This window comes from Glycine soja, chromosome 17 (genome assembly GCF_004193775.1).
Source record: "Glycine soja cultivar W05 chromosome 17, ASM419377v2, whole genome shotgun sequence".
Taxonomy (NCBI): Eukaryota; Viridiplantae; Streptophyta; class Magnoliopsida; order Fabales; family Fabaceae; genus Glycine; species Glycine soja.
This window is the reverse complement of record NC_041018.1, coordinates 2,293,704-2,319,277: the sequence shown is the minus strand read 5'-3', so window position 1 is coordinate 2,319,277 and position 25,574 is coordinate 2,293,704. Positions and strand designations below refer to the sequence as shown.

The following is a 25,574-nucleotide window of genomic DNA, read 5'->3' as shown; positions in this document are numbered from 1 at the left end:
CTCTCTCATCTTTCATGAAGTTATGTACTACTTCTATTCCTATTTATAAAACCTTCTTTTTTAAGCTGTTTGTTATTTTATACAAGACTAAATTCATATTGTGTTATGCATTAACAATTATATTTTTGTTTGATCCATGTGAATAAAAAATGATACCAAAGAATTCACAATACTTAGACACTATACTCAACCAAATAGTTAGATTCATCTTGTTCATAATAACATTTTTGAAAAAGATATATAGATTGATGATTAATGTATTGCTATAAACTAAACTAACTATATTTTTTAATCTTAATAAATTCTTTAATTCGATTTTATAAATAAGAATGAAGATAATAATATATCAACAATTTATTATTTTGAGTTTTAAGTTCAATTCATCCTTAATGGAAAAAATAATGTGACAGAAAATACAATAAAATGTAGAAAAATGAAAATTACTTAATATACTTTATTTTTTTAATATCCTAAACAATCCTTCTATTGCATTTTATGCTATAAAATTGAATAACTTATTTTAATTATAATATTATTTATGTATTTAAAATTATTTATTTATATAAATAAACATTAATTTTGTGCGTTATAAAACATAAAATAGTAGTTAAATATATAAATAAAGATAAAAAATTGTGTATATAAATTTTAATTTATAATGTAAAAGCATACTTTTTGTCGAAAAAAAAGTTAAAACTAATTTTTAAAAGATTTATCTAAACAACACAAAAAACGGGTAGAATGATTTTTCTTCTATCCGAAGCAAACGGAAACCATTCGCGAATTTTGTTTATAATAATTAAAAAGAGTGATGATGTTCAATATAAAAAAAAGAAAGAAAAGAAAAAAGAGTGATGTTGTGTTTGTTATCTCACCATGTCGGGTATGAAATGAGAAGAATAAGAGTAGCTTGGTCTCTTTCGTTTGAAACGACGAGTTTAATTACACGCACGGCGCTTTGATCCTTCCTTCCTTCCTTGATAGTTGCTACCGTGCGAGAGAGATTGGAAGCGTGTGGCACTGGCATTCCTTTCCGGAGCGGAGAAGATGACCATCGACTTGGATTCGATCGCTCGCCGAGTCGAGGTTGATAATCGCATTCCCATCCGCTATTACTATCGGATTGCCGATAACCTCCTCAAGCAGGTATTCCACTCCTTCTATTTCCATTTCTAATGCTTATTCATTCATCCAAAAATTAAACTAGGGCTTTGCCAGATTTTCTGCAAAAAGGAACCTTCTCGAAGACCAATATAGGATCCTTTTCGTTTATTAATTTGTATAAACTCTCCACAACCTTTTTTGTACCTACGATTAACGAATTCGTATGGGAAGGAGAAACTTCAATCCTTGCTGCACCTTGTGCGTTTGACTGTGTGCCAAATTCATGCTATTTAGGATCAGTTTAACAAGTTTGTTTCTGGCCCTAGCGATGCAGGACACGACTTAATTATGATGTGTTTTATGCCACCACAACTTGTTCATATGTGGTTGTTGCATTTTTGTAGAAGTAGTCATAACTTTTGTGCAGCAGTAGAACAACTTGAACTGTGGTTCAGTGCATATGTGATTGTTGCTTTTGGATGTTTACTGTGTTTCTTCTAAGTGAGTTCACGTGAGTTATGAATTTCGTTCTTGTCTACAGGCAACTATCTACCGGGAGGAGCATAATGTAGTTGACTTGTACATCATTCTCCTTAGATTTTTAAGGTAAAATATGAAAATTCCATGGATTTTCTTTATGGTGGACTCGTCAGTTTGCAATTAAATTGAGTATAACATTTTCATTTTTTCCTCACTGTGCCAACTATTGGTATTTTTTTTTTTCAAGTTTGGTTTCTGAAACTATACCATATCATCGAGATTATCAAGCTTCACTGCCCAATGAAAGAGCAGCATATAAGAAGGTGAGAAACTGCCATGCCACTTTTTATGATAGTTTTGTGTGTGTTTGTTCTATTCTTTTATTTGATATTTGGTCCTTTTCTTCTTTTCTATCATTTGTCTGTTACAGAGATCGCGAGCTGTGTTGGATGAGCTTGAATCTTTGAAGCCCGAATTTAAACTCCGGGTGGAAAAAATGAATGACTCACATGTAAAAGCTCTATTGCCTGAAGAAAATGGTTTCAATAAGGCTTTGCAGAGTTCAGTGAATTCATCTTTGCAATGGCCGGCTGTCAATAAACAGGTGAGGACTTTGAAGATAATGTTTTAGCATAAATTTCTGGATACTGAAAATTCTCAATCTAGTTGCATCTGTGCCATGGTATCTCAACTAGGTGCTTGGAAATTTTCATTTTGTTTGCTTATTGCTTTTTGTTCATCCAAATGTCTTTGTGAAGAAATTGTGTTAATTGCACAAAACTTCCAATTTTCCTGCTCTAATGTGCTTGAATTCTGGTTCTGACTGTTTACTGGTGTCAACTATTTTTTCCGGACATATCTGTAGCCTGCTGCGGGATTCAGTTCACAGTCTTCATGGAATTATGATAATATGTTATCTTTAGATTCCTGGCCTATTGACAAGCAGTTTCAGAAACTGTAAGTTTTTCTACCTATTCATATTCTATTCCTTTGGAGTTTCTAAAATTTACATGAGGCCTACTAGTTAGAGCAAATCTTTGTTATGAGTGGCTACTTTTGGGTTTTGGCCATTCTGGGAGATAAGTACGTGACCAGGAAAATTGTGAATTGAAATTGCACTTGCTTTTTTCATTTTGCTTCCCTTTTTGTCTACAATTGATTTTTTTTTTTTTTTGTGCATTTAGATGTCTAAGTGGATTTCATCTTGCAGGTTAGTAGCTGGCATTCCTTTCTGTCTACCTGTCCCCCATTCCTCCCAAAAGAACAAAGTAAAGAATAAACATATAAGAGAGAAAATAATAGTGTTTTTGTTTTAATAATTTTTTCTTGTCATAGGCAGGCAAAACTCATTATGTTAACTGCTTCAAATACCTCACTGGATCTAATTCTAATGATTTATTTATATGTTGTGGTTGCTTAAATACTATTTCAATTACTAATGCCATTTTCATTAAGAACACCTTTAGTACGTAAAACACTTATGTTTTTCAGTAGCATTTACGTTTCTTATTATCCTTGTTATTTGAGGAGGTTCTCGAACATACAAGATATATTTCAAAAGAAAAAAACATGCTGCTATTTTGTAGGAAGAAATATGATAGTTATTCTTTGGACTGTGCAGATCTGTTAGTCTACCCCCTCCAAATAAGGAGACTTTGTCCAGACACTCATTTTTAGGACCAAATGGCCTTCGGGGCCAATGGCTTGGACCTAGTGCGGAAATAAAGGTAAAATTGAAGTGTGGCTTTCTTATGTTGTCTAAGCATGGATTATCTATCTTTCTGATATTTGTCGAAATTATAGGGTTTTAGGTATGAGGTGGAAAAGGAGAGAATAGATTATTGAATACTCTAAAGATGATGACCTTGATATGGTGTATTACAAAACATATAACTTATAACATTAACCCTTATTTATACTAATACAAGACTCAGTCCTAGTTAAATGAGGAAATAAATGATGAAATATAAGGAAATATGGAAATCAATCTTAGTTAGGAGATAATCTAAGATCCTCTAAAAATACTCTAAAGATACAATCAAGATACTATGAGATGTTTTTCATATATTCTAACAATATTGATATTCGACATTGTGCAGGTTCAATATCCAAGCAGTGGTGAGCTCACACAGGCCAAGGATTCAAGGTTTGACTTTCTTATTCTAATTTGAAATTGCTTTTTATGTTTCATATATTCATGATTTCTTGCTGTACAACTTGCATAATTCTCATGTTCTTAATCTTTATTATTCTTTTTTTTGTGGTCAATTTCCCTGTCCATTACAATTAGTATTATTCTTTTAAAACTATTTTTGTTATTTCCCTTTTCTTATTAATATATTGTTTCTCATTGTAAGTCTGTAATGCCATCTAATTATGAAATATGCTGAAATTTTAATATCAAATATAGTTCTAAGGTGTTGCTTTTAGTTTTATTACTCTGAAATATAAACATCACACACACTTACTATTTTGTTGTTCACGCTGATAGCCCGAATCAGGCTGGGCTATATGATCTTGTGGCAATTAAAGATGGCGATCAAGGACCAGTTACATCCACAATGGACTCAGTTCTCTCTTTGGATGATGGAAGATGGTTGCGTCCTGCTGTGGAGTCCTGTTCTCCTGTTGTAACTGAATCAAGGGAGGACCCCTTACAATTGCTCAACATCAAGCAACCTTTGCCGCCTCCTATTCTTGCTCAGGTGTATCCAGAACGTGTCCCCATTCCTCCTTCAAAAGTTGCAGATCCAAGGCCAGGACCAGCTAAATCGTCTCATGATTCTAGACTTGATGCAACTACATATCAACACCTACATATAGTAAGCCTTTTCTAGTTTTCTAATTGAAGTGCGTGACATATAGCTTGGATTTTCTTGGTCATTTATTGTGACTTGTTCTTATCTGTGTTGGCTCTTTAAGTTCTTAACTTCTTATACTGGTTAAAAGTTATTATAATTTCACTTTATGTTGCAGCCTGTCAAAATGATGGAAGAGTTTTTAAGATTGGCTTCGGAAAACACAAGGAAAAACTTGGAGACATGTGGTGTTCTTGCAGGGTCCCTGGTAAGAGATGTTGTAATTTTGTGTGCTTCCAAGTTCTAGGAAATCTCTTGGATGGTGATTTTAACAGTTATTTGTGCTTGCAATTTGGGTGGCTCTAGAAAAAAAGGGTATTTCATATCACAACACTTATAATCCCAAAGCAAGAATCAACTTCAGACTCGGTAAGATAATGTCATATTTTTCTTTTTTAATTTTACAAGCTATCATACTCTGTCTCAGTGTGTCTATTCCTTTGTTATTCCATGATTAAAAAGCTTCGTTTTTTGCATTAATCTTATTCCAACTATATCTCGACTGACAAAATAAAACATTAATATTGCTTTGAGGTCGTGGTGCACAGCTGTGGTAATTGGTGAATCTTGCATAATTGGTAATTATTGGTATCCGAGATAATTTCTTAACATTTTAGTGGAAATGCTACTTCAACCTCCAATGTTACTGTAAATTAGAATTATGAGCACTTATTTTTATAGCCAACTGGTTCTTTAGTCAATTTTAGTGGAGTTATCCTTGGAAATTTTAATGATTGTGATGTGATAGATTTCTTGGTACTGACTACTGAGTTGTACATGAGGAATGGTAGGAAGAAACCCAGTGGATTATCCCACAAATTACAGAATGAGATGGGAAATATTAAAGCTAATGACCTGAAGTATAGCAGACTGCCTACATGCAAGTGGAAAAGGATAAGAAGGGTATATGTTTGGGGTAAATGCAAAGAGAAGGGAGAGTTGAAATTAGGCAGAATTTGAGTGACGAATTGGGCCTTAGGGCTGGGAGGAATCAAATCCTCGAAGTTCTGCAGTGTCTCCATCACATGTTTTATGTTTTGAGTGAATGTTTTCCAGTGGTTCTGTTGTCTGTAATTGGGGTTTATGTCCAATTTTCCTTTTTTAAAATCAAATACCTGGGTTTCTATCTGATTGTAAAATGATATACTTCTTATATTCACCAAAAAAGGAAAAGGTGTAATGCATAATTGCATACTGTATATAAATGACTAAACTTCCAAATTAGTCATTGAGATCGTATGTGTTTGGTATTTCAGTCCGAGATTTTAAAAACCCTTCATTAGTCTGACTTTGCAAAATGTCATTCACTTTAGTCTTCTTTGGTGCAAAACGACAATGGAAAATAAAGTTGAAAAAGACTAATTTGAATGACTTTTTTGCAAACTTAAGGACCAAATGAAGGGTTTTTTTTTAATAAAAAAATTAGGACTAAAATGCCCAACCTATACAATATTGAGAACTAATTTACAAGTTTACTCATATATTAATAGAACTAGTTCATTATGAAGTACTCATTGGATTTAGGAGTTCAAAGGATTGTAAGTTCCCATGGTTCATTGATGTTTTTTTCTCCTATTGTCTGATGTTATTTTTTCATTTTGCAATAGTGCATCTAATTGAATTTTAATATCCAGTGTCAAACATTGAACGAAGAAGAAATATTTGAAGTTCAAGACAGCTTATCACTTTTTCCTTTAGGTTGGATACATGTAAGTGCTCCACTAATCTTGGCTGTTACTTATTCATTCTTTTAATTATATTCGTGAGTAAATGTTATTCTACTGGATGGTGACAATAAAAAAACTTAATATGAAGCATTTATTTTTCTGCTTTTGTACCTCCTCAATTCAAGGCTCTGGTTTGTAGTAAAAGTAGTGCCCAATGAAACTTGTCTTCTGTTGCTGTCATGTTTAGAGTAGTAAGGATAAGTATTATTCACCAATTACTTGTTTTTCTTTGTAATCCTGCTAGAGACTTAGAATTGAACTGGTTACACTTAATTATCCACTATCAAATAATTTACTTTAAACAGTAATTTCAACATGAATAATGTTACACATATAACAAAAAAAGGCCAGAATTTGAGGTTCTGTTTGATGAAATAAAGTGGTAGGGACCGCTGACTCATGTAGAGTCAACAAGCATGCCAAAACATTTGGTCAGCTTTTGGCAAAATAATTCTGACTGCCACATTTTGCATTTAATATTGCTTTGAGGAATTTGAAAAGCATATTAGTGCAGCAGATGAGTTGTGGTAAGAATTAAAGGAAGAAAATTCATCCTTTTCATTCCCTTTTCCTCCTGGGGGCTTTGGAGTGTACTCTGATGTAAGATATTTAACAGGGTAAAAGAAAATATAATAAAGAATTGTATGTTACTATTTGGTCTTGGCAAAGGTTCTTCTCTTTCTGTTTCTTTTAGTTGTCACACCCTCTCAAATATTTTATCTTTATCTTATTGATGACCTTAGCTGTCTTGATTTGCTTGAGTTAGTTACTACCAAAGACCCCTTAACCCATTACCCCCTTGATGTTTTGATGATTGAATGCCTAAATAGATTTTACTCTATTAGTAGGTATGATTGAAGATAGAAAGCCTTTAGTTCAAGCTTACTTTATTAACTTCCTTTTTCTGTGGCTCTTACCTTTTGTTTTTCTTTAACCCACTCTTTAGTTTACAAACTTTAATTGTCAGTATTCATCTTATTTCTTTTGATTTTTCAGACACACCCATCTCAGACTTGTTTCATGTCTTCTGTGGATCTACACACTCATTACTCATACCAGGTAATAGATGGCACTGTAATTTCATTTTCCTGGCTTTTCACTTATTAAAATGCTAGAGCAGTTGATATAGCCCTCTATGTTTAACTATGGGGCCTAGACAAGAAATAGTCATAATGCTAGATAATTGATTTACTTGTGATTGTGATATTTCCGCAGATTGTTAAGAAGATGAAAGAGAGTTGATAGTGTCATGGATTTTAAGTTTTAACCTAACTTGCATGAGAGTTTAGAGCATAATGTATGAAGGAAAAAGCCTAATAACTTGGATTATAAGATTTTAGTAAAAACAAATTGGAGTACAAGCTTTATTTTCTCAATTTAATAAAAGAATTTATAAGAATCAGCAGGTTTATGTCATTTTTATATTTCATTTTAATTGTACCTAGCTAGTGATAGGGTGTATATTTGTGGTTTCATTTCAGATCATGTTACCAGAGGCAATTGCTATTGTCATGGCCCCTACAGATACTACAAGGTAAGTTTTATCAGCAATTGTGTATTTTGTCATGATCATCGCAGATTAAACTGGACATATATGCAATAACCCTAATCAGAATCTAAGCTTTGGGCTTCATTTTACACATTTTTTTCCTCAAATAAGTTCCAGGCCCTTTAAACTTAATCACATTATCTTAGATTGGATTAGGGAATGATTTACTCCTTTGCTTGTGGTGGAGGGAGGAAAGATCAAAAGAATATGTATGAGTTTAATGAATGATCTGTTATTTCTTGACTAATTTACTCAAAATTATTTCCCCATGTTGTGTTTCTTGTCATGGGCTTTTAGTTAAATACATTATGAATAATGCTCATGTTATAATTGATTAATCTTTATGCTTGAAGAGTGATACGGTTATTAGATGAATCGGATGCAAGTGTAAGTTAACAAGTTGTAACTTCCAAAATCATCTCATAGGGTTTGCCCTCCTCGTCTCTACAATCCCAGCCCCTGTTGTAGCTGTGAACTATTTGCCTTTGATTTTAGTATTTTTACTGTTATTAGCTTATTAAAGACAAGAAACATTTTCTTAGCAATTGTTGACTGTCAGTGTGAGGACTGAGGTCTTTATATCTAAAAATAGATAGTAGAACCTTGATAAATATCTTGCAATCATAGTACTTGGCTTCTAGAAAGTTTTCATTTTGCAAAAGAAAAGTGTCCTGGGCATACAGAAGCTAACGGCAAACTACTTACTGATTCTATTGATACTATAAGCTATAGCTTAGAAACTATTTTATGTTTGTATATCTGCAGGGGTCGGCCTTTCTTACAGAAATGAGAAGTCCAACGCTCTATTTCAATATGGAAATGATTATTATTTTGGTTTATTTTACTTTGTTACTAATTAGAACTAAGGGTTTATTTTGGCACTGCAGTCCACATGGCATATTTCATCTGTCTGATCCGGGTGGTGTGTCTGTCATTCGTAACTGTCAGCAACGTGGATTTCATCCCCATGAGGAGCCTGAGGATGGAACTCCAATATATGAGCACTGTTCTCATGTCTATATGAATGCTAACTTGAAGTTCGATGTTGTTGACCTTCGAGAGCGATGATTGATTGATTCATAAATCATCATATGAGTGTGGGCTCTCTGATGAAAGCAGTGATTTACTTTGCATCTTTTCTACCAGACGCGATATTTAAAATTGCATTGGTATAGGTGGATTCTTTTGTATTTATGAATGGAGAGAATTACTAATTGCCAATTCCTCGATTTTGTACTATATCTGTGAAGCAGTAAAAAGATAGTTGTGTATATGATACTTTATACCAGGTGAAGAAATTAGAAACGTAACAAATTACTTCTATATGATATATTATGTGGATATTTCGTTAAGTCTTGTATAGAAAGTCTACTATAACTTTTTACTTGTGAACTACCATAAAAAGAGAACCTTCAATCATAATTATTAAATGAAATTTAATGGTTTAGATTTTAAATTTAATTATAAATTTTATATTTATCTTTTCTTTTCAATCAAAATTCACATCAGATTTGTAATTAAATACATAATTTGGGAAGTTAATTTAAATATTCTTATTTGTCAAAACACCAAACATATATGCACTAAAATTAGTGCAATGGATAATTGTATATTGTTCAAGTTTTCTAGAAAAATGTAGGTAGGAAAAAAATGGCACTGCTGCATTAATGTTTAAAAAATTTAATAATAGGTTGGATTAGAGTTCTATTTGAATAATTCTCAATAAGTGTTTGTAAAAGAAGAAAATGAAAAAAAAAATCAAATTTCTTTTATAAATTGAATGAATCTCAACTTTAGGAAAAGTTAAATGAAAGAATTTTTTGCAAAATTTAAGTATAAGTTGATTTCAAAATTCATTTTTTTAAATCCCTTGTAAAAATGTTTATTGTAGACTAAACATGAATGTGTAATTGTGCATTTCCTTTACATATCAGTATCTGTAGTACATATTTACTAACGAGTAAATATTTGATAGATATGTAATTATGTATGCTTCTGTTAATCAGTAATCACCCAAGTTTATTTTTTTAGTTATAAAAACCAAATATATATCGGATAAATGGATAATACTCAACATGGCAATTAGTTTGAAGCTAAGGGATTATTCAATTATTTATTTGACCCCTTCTTTTTCTCTAATGAATATGAAGATGGTATTTACCGGACAAAGTGCAAGACAATTCTGTATTGCACTTTGCTTCTGGTCTGGACAAAGCACAAGACTCAGACAGAGGTAACTACCAACATAACTCCTTAAAAAAGGAAACTTATTCATCACCTTTCAAATCTTATCCACTTTTTCTATTTTTTTTTTAAAATAGAATTAATAATCTTAAACAACCTTTAATTCAACTTTATTTCATACTTCTACCACCATCGTAGGCTTTTAACAAATGACATACGTGAGTTTCTCCTATACTGTAAACCAATTATTTTGTGTTTTAGATTCAATCGAATTGGAAAATCATTTTTGAAACCTCAAAAGAAAGAATTGTTTTATAATAATTCGATTATATACATCCAGTTTGACCCCGACACTTATATTTTATTTGTTATCTTATTTTTTTAAGCTCTCCCCTCCTTTTATTATTACTCCATATGATACAATCAATCAAAATAAATTTGTCAGATTTAATTATTGTTTCATAGAAATATTGAAATTTGAGTGATTTAAATGTTATTTTTTGAATTCTCGTGTGGTGCAAATGTAGGTTTAAATGAGGGACTTGTACGGAACATGCATGTTTGCAAGCTTGTAGTGTTAGGAAAATACACAATTACTTTCGGTAGTAGCTCTCACTAGCCATGGGGTTTGGATAATGATTTTTCTTCATCAAGATTTATTGAAAACACATACTCCAGTTAGGGTTTAATGCAGTTTCATGGATTGCCAGCAAGATTTTAAGAGAAATCATAACTCCAAAAATTTAATATCCGTTTCTTCTATGTTTGACTAATGTACTCAAACGGGCCCCTCTAATAAATTGCTAGATTGGTCCCTTCCCCATTGGACTCCTACACGCCTTCCAGCGGAATATTCCAAGGGAAAAATAATTGAACCATTTTTTTTTTCAAAACTTAGCTAATTTTAGACTTCACGAAATGTATCTTTTTTTCCCTCTCATTTAAATAACTATTCTTTACTGTGTAACAGTTATAATAGAGTATAAATGATTATAATTAGTTTTCTTTCTTTTTTTTTTCCTGAAAATTATTATAATTAGTTGTTAAGAGAGATTGTTTTTTAGTTTTTGTTCAAATAAATTGTCTACGTACGTGATCCATACTTAAACAAAAACCGATTCAATTACTACGAGACTTTGATCGTAAAGTTGTGGTTATGTGAATGATTAAAAACAACTGCCGCTACAAATATTTTTGAAAAATTAAAATTAATATTTCCATTTCTTATTAAAAGATGAAATATTTTTTAAGTAATTAAATACTCGTTTCAAGTTGCTTATTCTGACATCACATTCCATTTTTTCTTGAAGTTTTTGAAAATTAGAAATGGGAGATTCGTGTGACGCTATGGAGAGACTTAGATAGCCAATCACCATGAAATGTGATCCACACACTGTGTCATCATCTCATTGTATTTGAGATTTTTTTATTATATATTGATTTTAATAACAACACAGTCAGAGTCGTTCAGCCCGAGATAGGTAAGTACCAAACTATTATATTTCTATATGGTAGAGGAAATCAAATCGAAAAAATAAAATAAAACAAAGAATTTGCAACCACATAAAAGTCCATATAAATGACATCTACTTCGGCTCTTAAAAAGATCACACGGTGAGCTAGGATTCGGAGAAACCATATATATGTTGAATACTAAAAGTTGTTGTGATTAATGCCTTCATCCAAAGAAAACAAAGCTTTAGATTTCATTGCTCAAATTTGTAGTAAGTGACATCTTCAATTACTAACATTCTTCAAAACCACCAGGAGAACCTACTCTTCTTAATCACGTAAGTAGTACTGAGTTTATTTTTGGGTTGGAGTAAGTAAACGTTAGGCACAGCAATTACTACGACAGTCGACAAGTTCTATGACCACTTGAAGCATGGCCATACACGATAGCACTCTTCTTTTGCTCATTTATTTCTTTTATTATTGAACAGCTAGCTACGCTACATGAATGCTTTCTATATATGTACAATATAATACTCACTATCTGATTCTTTTGCCAAAAAAAATGGACATGTCGCACAGCCTTATCTCTCACCTTATGCTAGGTGGCATGCGATCCAATTAAATAAAATTTGCCAAGAATGAAGTGTCATTGATGTTGACAAATTCACTAATTTAACAAATATGTTTAGGTTAGAGAAGTGAAAATAACATTTTTTTAACAAACTTTTCATCAGGAGGACTTATAGAATCATGTAGGTTATTTAAGGAATTCACACATAATTTTGCGAATGTTGATAAATTTCAGGTAAAGAAAGTATAGTAAATTACACTCTCATATAACCCATTGAGCTTTTTCATATTACATATAACATTCTTTTTTATTTTTCTTTTACACTAATCCTCTTTATATTTAAAAACATTACACTAACAACTCCTTACTTCTTGGAAGTATTACATTACATTTCTTATATATTACACTAATATCCCTACAACACAAGTGATTGTAATGGTTTAAAAAATAAAATATTTGTGTTATTTTATTAAAATTCAATAGTAATTAGTGTAATTTACTCAATATATTAGAGAATGTGTTATTAGTATTTTTTATTAGATTTTATCAAGAAAATAACATGTATTGAAAAAGTATATTTGTTTTATAATATTATCTAATCACAATTATCATGTATAATCTGTTGAATTTAATTATAATAACCCTTTAAAAAGAAACACTGATTAAGAATGATTTCTAATTAGTTGGGAGTAAAAATACTTTTACTATTAACTCTAATATGAAAGTTAATTACTTTTCATTACTAGTAGAGAAAAAAGGTAGACGATAAGAAATTATTTTAATATGATAATTACAATTCAAGTGATTGTTTACTTTGTTTTAATTTAAGTGAATTTTTTTTTCTTTTCAGAAAACTGTCTTAATAAAATTTTAAATACGTATAAAAGCGAAATTAAATAGTCATATTTGAGTAATTATTTATTTTTATTTGACATTATGTATTTTTAATTTCTTTATTTATTAATTTCTTCCAAGAGAAGATCATGTGGCTAATTAATGCATGGTTGGGTTAGGTATAGGAAGGTCCAAAAACAAGAGTACCATACCAAATCCGGAAATTCCTTTCTCGTATAAGAATATTTTAAACATGGTTCACAATAATCTTCCACTTTAACGACTTGCAAATTTTGTTGTTAAGATTATTTTTTAAATATATTATCTTATATATGGTTTATCTCAACTTTAATTTAGATACTTAAAAATTTAATTTTAGTCTCTAAAATTTCACAGCATTTTTTAAAGTTTAAATCCATATAACTTCATTTTGAATATGTTTTGATTCCTATAATTTTATTTCATTTAATTAAATTTGAGTCGCTATAGTTAACTAAATACTGGTCTTAATTATAACCTCTCAAAGAATATATGTAATAACATTGTTGATGATCGAGACCAATACTAGTAAAAAAAATAAAATTAAACTTTTAAAATATTTAAATTAAAATAAAAAGATAAATTATAAAGATTAAAAATGTATTTAATTTTCATTTAAATATATATAATTTTTATTTATACAAACTATCAACGAAGAAATTCTTAACTGACGTTGGATCATAATTAATTGTCACATGACATGTACTAACATATTGTTAATTTGAATGAAAATGAGCTTGTATTTCTCAAGTAATTTGAATGAAACTGAGTTTCAGAATATTTTCTAGAAGTAAGTTAATTTTTCAAGAAAGATTATTTATCAACAACTTATGAATATTTTCCATTAATGACATGGTCAACCAAAAAATTTACCATATAACATATAAAGGTGTTATAATTTTTTCATAAATCGAAAAACTTAAATATTTATTATATTATATTAAACAAAGATAAAGATCGGTTAAATCATAAACACTTAATAATTTTAAACTACCCAACATTTTTTCCATGAAGCGAGGGTCCCTTCCCTTACACTTTTGCAACTTTGTTAATCGGATATCCATGTTTCATTGTAGTTTTTTCCCGACAAATCTGACACGGTATACGTTTTTGTGCAGTGATTCAGTGAATGTTGGGTAGGAAAGAGTTGCAGAAAAACAATAAGAATGAAATTGAATATTATTATAATATGTGGTAAGTATCTATGAATATATTATGCAGTAATAAAAAAAATGAAATAATAATAAATGAATTGATAGGAAATATAAGAGAATGAGACGTGAAGTTCATGCAAGACAGGAGAAGACAAAATTGAGAAGTGAACTATACAGTATAGAGAAAGAGGCGCCATAAATTGAAACCTTTGTGTCCACTAGTTGTCTAAATTAGTATATATGATATATCCCTCTCTTTTTCTTCAATTTCTTTTCCATTTGATTTTTCTTGGCTAGGAACCTCTGCCTTATCTCTATCAAGCAAATATGCATAACAAATCCCTTTGCCCTACTTTTGGGGTGTGAAAACAAGTTGATCAATGTCAACGGGGATGTTGGACTTTGAACTGATCGAACCAGAAACTGCTAACGAGCAATAGTATACACTTCACCTAGCTAGCTCTCCATGCAGTGTAACTGTTACACAACTTCCTCTCATGATCGTCCTAATAATTTCACATAATCAAACTTTTATTACATCCTCACCCTATTGGCATATTGAATTTTTACTAAAGAAATAGTAGTAACTAACAAGCCAATTTTTAATACATTCCTTTAAATATTTTTTAAAAAAAATTCATTTTGTATAATTAAGCCAAATCTCAAATGTCATTTCCATTCCAAAGTGGACTCAAATAGTTTCAAAATGAACTTGATCTGTTGTAACTTTTCTAACACCCTATTGTTTTTACTTACATTTGACTGGTATATGATGACATCATAAATATATAATATACTCAATCAAACAAGTTCTACCAACAATATATCATTAAAAAAAATAGGTAAAAATGAAAGTTATGATAGTAGGTTTGATGTATGTCCCCGTAATCAAACCCCATTTATTATTCTGACAGCATGCTGGCAAAAGAAACCAGGTTATGTATCCTATCCAATAAACGTAACAAATAAGTTTTTATAAGTTGATTTTGTGGTGGAAAAGTGGCAATGGCGGCCCTATGAAGTAGCAACCCCGATTAAAAAAGGTAAGTTAGGAACAGACTGCACCCTGCAAAAACAACCTTTCTGTCAGAAAAAATAACCTTTTTGTCAGAATATTCAACCTGTGTTCTGTACTTCGACCTACCATTACTTTGTTAGTTACGAGTAATGTTACTAGTTTCAAGCGTCCACGTCGATGCTCCCACTACCTTTATATATACAGTACTCGTATTTGCTACAGTGAGGATGCAGCTAGCCCCATGCAAATTAGACTTTTCATTCATCAATAGTAATCCCAGCTACTCCATCTAGTGAGTAACACAAGAACACTTACTTCTGTGTGACCCAAAATTCATTTAAGAGAAAAAGAAAAAAAAGTGTCAATGGGAAGAGCTCCTTGCTGTGAGAAGGTGGGGTTGAAGAAGGGAAGATGGACAGCTGAAGAGGATAAGATCTTGACTGATTACATCCAAGAAAATGGTGAGGGATCATGGAGGTCCTTGCCCAAGAATGCAGGTGTGTATTTACACATCCATAATTCCATGTACACACATATGTTAAAGGCATATACTCACACATCGCATGGTGTTATATATGTTATGATTTTCATGTTGTGTTTGTGTTCATTGGTTACATCTTTGAAATTTTTTAGTATTTAACTGAGCCGAATGGTATCATGTAACTGATCTTACCTTGTGGAATTAATTATAAGGCTTTGTTTTTGTTGTTGTTTGTGTTGATCGGTTAATTAATGATTTGAACTATGTATTTGTGCATATGAAGGTTTGTTAAGATGTGGGAAAAGTTGTAGACTGAGGTGGATCAACTACTTGAGATCAGATGTGAAGAGAGGTAACATCACTCCTCAAGAAGAAGAGATCATTGTCAAGTTGCATGCTGTTCTGGGTAACAGGTGCGCCTCTTCCCTCCCAAAACAAAAGTGTCCTTTTGATTAACATTTGTGAATATTTTTTCCAATTAACTGTTGCTGTTCAAAATATATGAAATTGATTGAACTCCACTCATTCAATTAATCGATACTCAGTTAAACATGGAATTTCGTCATTTAGTGATTGATCATAACAGTAGAGTGGACCAGAAATTCTATATATATTATATCCCCCAGTGTCAGTGATACGTGTAAGAAATATTCAACTCGTAAACCTAGTTAACATTCTGAAATTATTCATAAAATGATAATGAATCCTTTGAGGCTGGGAATGGCACCCCAAAGAAGGAATTTGTTGCAAAAGAACAACAACGATTCTTGGGCGCGCCGTTTCACCTCCAAGACCATATAATTATAAAACAAAAAATTATCTTTCTCCGACAATAAAATCTGCTATAATTAATTAATTAATTCGCAACCAACTATAAATAATTATGAGCTTAAGCTAGCTACATCCTACTTCCATTTACCTTGCTCTCAAATTCAATTCAATTTATTAGAAGGATGGAGACGATCAAGATAAAAATTTAGAGTCACTTAGTAACAGATACTTGCCCTAATACTGTGTCGTGAATAAACAATTTCAAAAGCTTGATTTGTTCTTCTTCTTCTTCTTTTTTTTTTTTTGAAAAGCTAAGAGATAAAGATTCATTAAAAAATAAAACTCAAGCACAAGAAGTGCCCAAGTGACTTAATTTGTTCATTATTAAAGACAAATGGTTTTATCTCTAACAAGCTCGTACAATCCTTTTTTCTCAATTCTCACCAATCATTTGAAATATCGACAATGCAAACTACGCATGTTGTTTAGCGTTTACCATCACGAAGATGAATAATTAAGCATTAATGAGTAATTTGCATTTATTCTTGAACATTCCAAGGGTGGGGAATACAAAGATGCCCTTTTGTCATTTTCATTTATTCTTTCCTACATTTTTATTTTTTCTGAATTGAGTTTAGTAAGACATGATTAAATACAAAGGAATTTATATTTTGGAAGATCTATTGTGTTAATCTAATTTTGAAATTGTTTGGTCATAGGTGGTCTGTAATAGCAGGACATTTACCAGGTCGCACGGACAATGAAATAAAGAACTATTGGAATTCCCATTTGAGGAGAAAAATTTACTGCTTCATGAAGTCCTTAAATGAGTCCCTCCCTCCCATTGACATGGCTGCTGTAAACGTAGCTGCTAACTCCAAGAGAAGAACCGGTGGCCGAGGCACAAAAACTCAACAAACCATACAAGAGGACAAGAACGTGGCTTATAACACAAGCCAAGTGCCTCAAGTTCAACCAACGCTCAAAAGAAGTGCAACTTCACAAAGTTTCATTAATGATGAGGAGAACCCAACAGAATATAGTTTGGATGGTTATTGTGAGAACACATATGGCACAACCGCTTCATGCCTCAGCAGCATGGATGAAGTTGAGGCCTTGGGACCTTACCAATGGTTAGATGATGAAATCATGAAACTTACTCACATGTTTGAAAATGGGGTGCTCGTAAACCAAGGTGGAGTTTTAACCAATAATGAAGAGTGGCTTAGTAGAAATTATGACTGTGGACTAATGGGAGCAAATAATGAAGAAAGCAAAAGTGGTGTTTGGAGCTCATCTAATGCAGAAAGTGGAGAGTGGAACACTACTAGCTGTTCGTCAGTGAATTCTGTCTATGACTATCATCATCATCAGTGGCCTGATATGCAATTAGAAGGTAGTGTTGATCAATCCTATAATCCTTGGGATTTTTGTGAAGAAAACCAGAACGAGGCTAATTGCTTTTGGGGTACTACTGGCCATAATGAAGGAAATGGCTTTTACCAGTGATCGATCGATTGCATGCGCTGAATTGGGGGAAATGATTTACATATATATAGTAGTGTAATAAAAGTTTATGATCCGAAGATAAAAGCCTATCAGTTTCTGCATGCTGCCATGCAAAAAGATCATAAAAATTGCTAGAACTTATTTTGTATGCCCGTAGAGTATGGTAAAATTATCTTGGTATGTTTTTAAAATGTTGTGAAAATTGTTTGATCAGAAGAGTACTGTATTAGATGTACCAACAAAAGAAGAGTGTATTATTTGAGTTTATAGTTAGTTCAAATTTTATGAATAATTAGTTTTTGACACAATATCCAACTTTTTTTTAACAAAAGATTGTCATTTTTGTCAGGAAGTTTAAAGTGATCTTATCCAAGTTTGAAGTGATCATAGTTAATTTCGTTTTTTTTTTCACGTCAATTTTGCCAAAAATTACCTGCATGGTCTTTAATTTTACTGTTAATATTATTTTTTATACATTAGAAATTAATAGAATGTAAGTTGAAAAAATCGAGCAATTGAGTAATGATTGCAAAACCTTATAGCTACTTTCTAATCAATTTGAATTATATTTTTACATATTTTATATTCCTTTTATTAGTTTTTTAAATTCTAATTATATCACTTGTTAGATTTTTTTTTTATCTCTTCTCCAAGAACACACTCGATTCAAGGTGTGTGTGCACGTGGAACACTAAATTTTAGATTTGATTTTCCCTCACTAAATTTTACAAAAATTAAAATGCAATAGGCAAGGTTATCAAACTCGAAAGTTTACGCAAACTCGTGAAAGTTTCATAAACTCAACTCGTAGACTTAACTCGTAGACTTGTAAGAGTCTACTTCATAGAAAAATAATAATAAAATGTCTATAAATAACATATTAATTAAACATTTCAATAGTATAATAAAGCAAAAGAATAAATCATAAAGTTCAGAATATTTAAATAATCAAGTGTAGTAATAATACATCACTATTAGACAATAACTTGTAGAGGTTATAATAGTGATAAATCATTATCATCGAGGATTTGATGTTATTAGAGAACAAGGGTTTGATATTATTAACGGTGATAATTTTGTATTTGAGAATAATACACTAAATGAAGGTATGTTGAAGGCTAAATAGACAGAAAACAATAAAAAAAATGACTTATATTTTGGTCTAATTTTTTTAACTTGTTAACTTGTTGACTCGGTGGTAAACTCGAGAGTTTACCGAATTTACATAGAGTTTCCCAGAATTTACTAAAAAAAGAGTTTACTCAAGAGTCAACTCTATAGAGTACAAGTGGACTCGTAAACTCGTAAGAGTTAACGAATTAACTCGAAAGTTTGATAACCATGACAATAGGTGTAACCATGAATTTTCTTTGCGATACAATGAAATCTCTTAATTTGATTTGTACACTGACAATCAAGCTTATGATTAATGATAATTTTTTTTAATTTTCTCTGGCATGCAAGGTAAAAAAAAAGGAGGTGATTTGAATGCAAAAACTCAATGACTTTCATTACTTTTTCTGTATGCATATTGGTTTTATATATGAAGTATCTTATGAATTTTGGTAAACAGAACAACTTTGTATAAGTAGTCATAGTCATTCATGATTATAAGTTGTTGTATGTCTTTTGACGAAGAGAAACAACTTTTTATAGAAAGTCATAATCACTCATGATTATAGATGATCTTATGTGTTTATAAGTTGCAACCGTTTAAAGAGACACATTTTTTCATAATAAAAGACACAATCTTTCATATACATCTTTTTCATCTTTTAAGGAATAGACATATACTTTTATGATTATTTTTTTTACATATTTTCATGACTAACTAAATACACATTTCCATGAAAAAGAGATTACGTTTCATTAATTTAAAAATTTCTCATATTTGAATCCATTCATTGAAATTCTCAAGTAATTATGAAATATTCCTATATTTATTGTTTTCTAAAATAATTCTCAAGCAAAACTTGCTTTTGCTTTTAATATATTTTTGTGTATCATTAATATTCAAACCTATAAAAGGAGGTAAATATACATTTTTTGTGCATGCTAGCTCTAGGAGTGTTCAAGCCTAATCTCCTCAAGACTAAGAAATTACTAAAGTAGGTATATGATCATCTTCCAATATTGTTTTTATTTGTTTTTTTATATATACACTTCTATGGAATCAAATTCTTGACAAGGTATTTAAGAAACTCAATCACTTTTCAATTGTGTCAAATTTTATTGGTAAAATAGGTATCATTCATTCGGTTTTGTTATCCTTAAATTTGTATTTAATGTTACCTTAGATTTTTAAGAAAGAACAATTTTCTTTCTTTTTCTTTTAAATGGACTAATAAAAAAAAGAGAAAATTAAGAGTAAAAGGTTAATATGGTATATTGTAGTTGACAGTTGATAAATAATCACGTCTTTTATGTATGTTTAGATATTCAATTCTCACATTTGTGTATGAAAAATATATGTCGAAAGAAGTTGATTTTTTAAATAAATCTTAATATTTCAAAATGTTTAACTATGTATGAGTTAGAGGAAATTTTGGGTTAAAAATAAAAATAAATAAATAAGTAAAACGGGCATGAAAAGCAAGACATTTGTCTCATGTTTCATAAATATAAATATGAGAAATGTCTATAATTGCAGGATTACAGCAACGAAGTCATCAATCATCAATCAAAGAATTAAATATTTGGTCAAGTTTATTAATAGAGATGCCATGTGGAGGGGGCAAGCACACACAGTAATTATAATTCAGTGGGAAAATGCTAAAAATCAAATCTCACACAATCACTGATTGAGGTGTATTATAATTGCAGGATTTCAGCAACGAAGTCATCAACCAAAGAATTAAATATTTGGTCTTCAACCAGTGAACCAAGTTGATAAGTATCAACCTCAAAATCTAGCCATCGCCCATATTCGATGCTCATGTCCCTATCTACGAGTTCATCCACCATTGAATCCCCCATGTCCCTCCAGCTTGAAATTTCCTTGTACACTTCCCTTGCCAACCATTCATTTCTTTTCACCATTGCAACCCCTTTGCCCCACATTTTGTACCCTCCACCAACATAACGCCTGCATCTTAAGTCCAAACTCTCACTCACACAATCAAATATAACTTTCCTTCTCATCCTACACTCACCACCATCACTCTCAAACCTTCTTCCTCTTCGACTTTCCAACTGGTTGAACAGATGAGGGTTCACAATGTCACGAGCTCTACCAAGAGAAAAGTCCATGTACATCAACTCCACATTACACAATATATCATTCACATAATCTAACTCCCATGTTCTTGATCCTCCAAACTTCATTTGAGAACATGGACTTGCTTGTTTCTTTAGCACGGTCGAACTTGATGCTGAATCAAACAATTCTGTATCAGCTTCTGCATGATGGTACTTTCTAGAGGAATTCAAGCCACTTCCTGAGCCCACAACCTGCTTCCTGAAAGTAGATATAGTAAAGATTAGCATTCCAGTCCTGACTTGACTCATGAAATAACTCATCTCACAAGGAATAATGTATTGTCTATATTCAAGAAGAAACATAAAACCGCTTTTACCTGTTTTGATCTACTGAACTAGCAGCATTTGTGCTGAATGGAGATTCACAGCTTTGAGTAGAGAAAGAAGGGTCAAGAACAGACATTGGACTCGGCTGTCCGGGACTGAATAACTCTGCTTCCATAGGATTGATCTTACACTCCTCCATCTTATCAACCAGTAAAATATGTTGAGTTAGTTACATTCAATGGTAGTATGGTACAATCATAAGGACTATTATGCCTCCAATCAACATTAGGGTGATTCTACTATATGACGCAATTGATACTTTCAATGACATTGTCCATACATGCCTGAAAGAGGATAATAACAATTAACAGCAAAAGCTAAAATATTCTCACATACCCAGAGTCTATGCTTGGATGATATTTCTGGAAGACAAGTGAAGGAAATGTCACATTCACGGCTACTGAATAATTTGTCTGTCCAGATCATGTCTTGGTCGGTCTTCTGTTGCAATTCCAGAAATAGGTTGACTGAATTAAGGGTGGAGACAAGATCTTTTGATTTTGGTACAGTACTGGAAGGTGACCTTGCTTTGAAGGAGTCATCACAAGAATTACTGGAAGGTGACCTTGCTTTGAAGGAGTCATCACAAGAATTCTCAACTCCATATGTTAATTCCCTCAGCTTCTGATCCAAAAGGATACCTAAGGCATCGCCACCAATAGCATTGTATCCTACCAGAGTCCTTGTACTATCAGTGTCAATGTCAGTGTCAAGCAACACTCTTCTAATATGCTGATCCAAAGAAAGGCTATCAGTCTTCAGGCCAGTTTGTCCAGATGTCTCAAAATCAGAATTGCATCTTGTCAATGGCGTCGTAAATGTGAAGGAAACTACATCCATGTCTTTATTTTTTACTTCTTCAGCCCCACCATGGTGTTTATTACTAACTAAATTAGACTTAACAGGCTTCTGAGTTTTGTCAATAAACAAATTATCAACAACCCTATCATTCCAGTCCCTGTCTGTGGTCCTCTTCTTCCTTGGGAAATTGTTGGTACGAGTAAATAAGACTTCCTTTTCACTATCTGTCACATTCATGGATGATTTTTTGGGCCCAACTTTAGATTTTGCAGTGGCTTTACTACTAGAGCTTCTATGACATCCACAAGAGGAATCCCCAGTCACAACTTTCCTACCGTTTGAATTGGAAACCAGTGGCTTTGATGGTAGTTTGTCTTTTTCCATTGAACAATTCTGTTTCAGATTATTCTGCCTGAGGACACCAGAAGCATCTTGACCAGAGGATTTCTTATGCAAACTTCTATGAACATTAGCCTTCAGAGATTGCTGGGGGGTTTTAATGTCATATTGTTCTTTCTGCTCTACCAAACTTTTTCCACTACTAAAGCTCAAGCCTTCCCTTCTTTGAACATTCACTTTTGCTTGGATTGCAAGTGAAATAGACTTCCCTTTATTTTTCAAAGAAGAATCTTCTTCTGCTTGAGAGGATGATCTGACTTGTGTATCCACAGATCCATTCCAACTTCTGTTGAAAGATTGTCCCTTTAGATACTGGGCATCATAAGACTCAGCCGACCTTTGAGAAGGTTTCGAAAGCCTGATAGTTCTATGAGAAGTTTCTCTTTTTTCTTTTAGATCTCTAACTCTAGAAGTTAATGAAGATGACCCAATTAGAGGTCCTTTTTGTAAAGCCTCCGCTTTTTCTTTAAAATCTCTAACCCTCAGTGATACTGTTGATGATGCTACCAGAGGGGTTTTAGCCTTTGTAGTAGCTTGGGGGCCAGGTTCAATAATTCTTGCAGCAGCCTCCATTATATAAGTAGCATTATTTGCTGGAACAAAGCCAGGGCTCTTAATTGGGGACAAAAGTTTATGGTGTGCAAAAGGAATAGATTTAGCTGATTTGGGAGGCATTACTTCTGTTTGAAACTTTTCAATCGGCCTGCTACGGGTCTGTTGAGGCTTTTCCTCCATGAAGTTCCTAGAAGATCCCTCAGCTTTTTCAATCGACTTTCCAGAATACAGGATCTGATGGTCATGCAGATGATTAAATTTTGTTCTCCAGTACAGCACATCTTGAAGAGATTGGCTGTCAAAGTATGGGGTAAAATATGGATCCAGAAAACTGGAAGAGGGCAATGAATCTAATCCCATAAGCCTGGCAACTACACCAGGGCTCCTTGTTCCACAAACTTCATCATCTATAACAGATGAAGCACAACTATGATCACTACATTCTCTAATACCTTTCCCTACTCCAATTTCATCATCTTCGTCCACCTGAAAGAATTAAACAACTGATGAAGTTTCATTACAAAATATATAAAATAAAAATTGGGAGCATAAGTGATAGTGATACCAGATAGGGCAGCACCATTGCCATGTTGCCATCAACCTTTCTTCTCTGTTTTGAGGACTCTGCAAATGATGAAGAAAAAAGAAACCAAAAGCAAAACATCAAATGAAAAGACCAATAAAACTTTATTCAAGTACTACAATTGACAATAGACACAAGCACTTCATCACATTATAAATAAGCAGAACCTCTAAATATGTACCTGGCAAATCTGACTTGGCTGCAAATAATTTCTTACGAGATTTTGAGGTCCAGTCAAACAAGTGGAAGAAACCACCAACATATCCACCTTCATTTTTTGCTCCTTTCTCAACTCTCATTTTCAAAGCAGAATTTAGTAAACCTTCAAGATATATTGATGAAAGAAAAAGTTCGGGAAATGCTGTTAGTCGAGCAAGAAATACCATCTATAATCCATTCAAATTTAAAATTGTGTTTGGAGATGGATGGAATGGGATGGGATGAACAAAATTACCACACCATTGTTGTGATATCTTATGATGGAGTGGAGGAAAGTTTTTATTCCATTGTTTGACAAGCAAATGAAATAATATAAAAAGAGGTATTGAACAGAATAGATTCCATGAGTTTCCATTCCATTCCATCCTATAAATTGAATAATCCAAACAATGACAGCTACTACTATTTCATTCCATCACTTTCCATAAATCCAAACATAGAATGACTGATAAGGAAAGCATGTTCCAATCCTCAATAACAACATACCAGGGAACAGATGAACTAACCAATTATTTACTGATGCCATCTAAACCAACTAAATCTCTTAAGTTTGTTTTGGAGATAGGCAACAGCACACGAGTGGACCAAACCTATTTGCTCGTGTTACTAGAGTCAAGACCATAATTTTTCATTACCCAGACAATAGAATCTCATATTTCCAGACATTACCCAACTTATGAACTTAAGGTAACCAATAGCCATGCCATATATCTTCCAAACCTGTTTCAACTGATCAAGTAGAAAAATCTAAAGATCCTTTACTGAATTTGAGCTAAAATCAAGTATAAATATATGTTCCTTAATTAAAAGGAAAGATAGTGTAATAATGGTGAAAAACAAAAGTTTTTGCTGATCTTAGATATCTAAGTAAAACCCGCATCTTTCCAATGATCCATAATGGAGAAGAGGAAACAGAGGCATGCACAAGATATGCTTATATACTTCTCTGACCCAATCTGAATATATAAATTATATTCCGTCTATGAAATGATCAACACGCAGTAGCCAAATAAAAAGGAAAAAAGAATCTCAAAAGCCAGAAGAAAAAATAAAAGGACAAGAACCCATTAAAGAAAACGAAGAAAAGAACCAAACTTTACAGTGACATTCGAGTAAGAGCTTACGTTAAGACGCTGAGATGGATCAACAAAGCATTGGGGTCTTCAGCAATCACCGCCAGAACACACAGGTTTTGAGAGTGAGACAGAATAAACACTGAAGTTGTAGATAGAAAATACATCAAATTTGAGGAGAACTGAAGAAGGTAATGCCAGCTCCAGTGAGAAGGTGCAGTTCAACGTTCTAGCAGTAAATGGAAACTGAAATTAAATGCCTTTTATGTCCCAAGAAATGTTTGTTTGAAAAAAAAGAGGCTTTTTTGGCATAATTGCATGTGAGAAAATGGGCAAAGTTTACAACGTCTATGAGATTTCAAATTCCAAACAGGGAAATTCGATGTGCCCATTGTTGACTGCCACGTGTACAACATTTTTTTTATTTGCACACAAAAACAAAGCATCTTTGTACTATGGTTCGTCTAATCATCTTCAAATTAGGTCACCGATCATTTTTAAATAATAATATTTTGGAGACTTAGAGTGAAACAGAAAATTAAAAAATGAGATATACTGTGAGATGAAGAAGAATATATTTTAAAAAAACGATTTTAATTTTTGTAATATAAGAAAAATTATTAAG

General features: G+C 32.2%; 3 protein-coding genes across 4 annotated transcripts; 2 read left to right on the top strand and 1 right to left on the bottom strand.

The window, feature by feature from the left end:
* The first annotated feature begins 831 nt into the window (after window positions 1–831).
* Window positions 832–9,070, top strand: LOC114393668 (AMSH-like ubiquitin thioesterase 3). The gene is made up of 14 exons (XM_028355056.1): window positions 832–1,146; window positions 1,646–1,710; window positions 1,832–1,907; window positions 2,015–2,188; window positions 2,450–2,541; window positions 3,206–3,311; window positions 3,684–3,730; window positions 4,076–4,406; window positions 4,561–4,650; window positions 4,749–4,811; window positions 6,077–6,151; window positions 7,166–7,228; window positions 7,651–7,703; window positions 8,606–9,070. The coding sequence occupies exons 1-14, from the start codon at window positions 1,048–1,050 to the stop codon at window positions 8,784–8,786; spliced, it is 1,515 nt and encodes a 504-aa protein (XP_028210857.1). The 5' UTR covers window positions 832–1,047; the 3' UTR covers window positions 8,787–9,070.
* Window positions 9,071–15,216: 6,146 nt separating this feature from the next.
* On the top strand, window positions 15,217–17,991 carry LOC114392439 (myb-related protein 308-like). The gene is made up of 3 exons (XM_028353581.1): window positions 15,217–15,470; window positions 15,738–15,867; window positions 16,945–17,991. Exons 1-3 carry the CDS (start codon window positions 15,338–15,340, stop codon window positions 17,732–17,734), a joined length of 1,053 nt encoding a protein of 350 aa, XP_028209382.1. The 5' UTR covers window positions 15,217–15,337; the 3' UTR covers window positions 17,735–17,991.
* Window positions 17,992–20,405: 2,414 nt separating this feature from the next.
* On the bottom strand, window positions 20,406–25,254 carry LOC114392438. 2 transcript variants are annotated; one of them, XM_028353580.1, is made up of 7 exons: window positions 25,001–25,254; window positions 23,839–23,979; window positions 23,640–23,698; window positions 21,885–23,560; window positions 21,656–21,842; window positions 21,310–21,458; window positions 20,406–21,191 (listed from the first exon to the last, which is right to left on the bottom strand). In XM_028353580.1, exons 2-7 carry the CDS (start codon window positions 23,954–23,956, stop codon window positions 20,546–20,548), a joined length of 2,835 nt encoding a protein of 944 aa, XP_028209381.1. In that variant the 5' UTR covers window positions 23,957–23,979; window positions 25,001–25,254; the 3' UTR covers window positions 20,406–20,545. The 2 variants fall into 2 exon arrangements, with proteins under 2 accessions (XP_028209381.1, XP_028209380.1); XM_028353579.1 differs by having other exon boundaries at window positions 21,656–23,560.
* Between the last annotated feature and the right edge of the window lie 320 nt (window positions 25,255–25,574).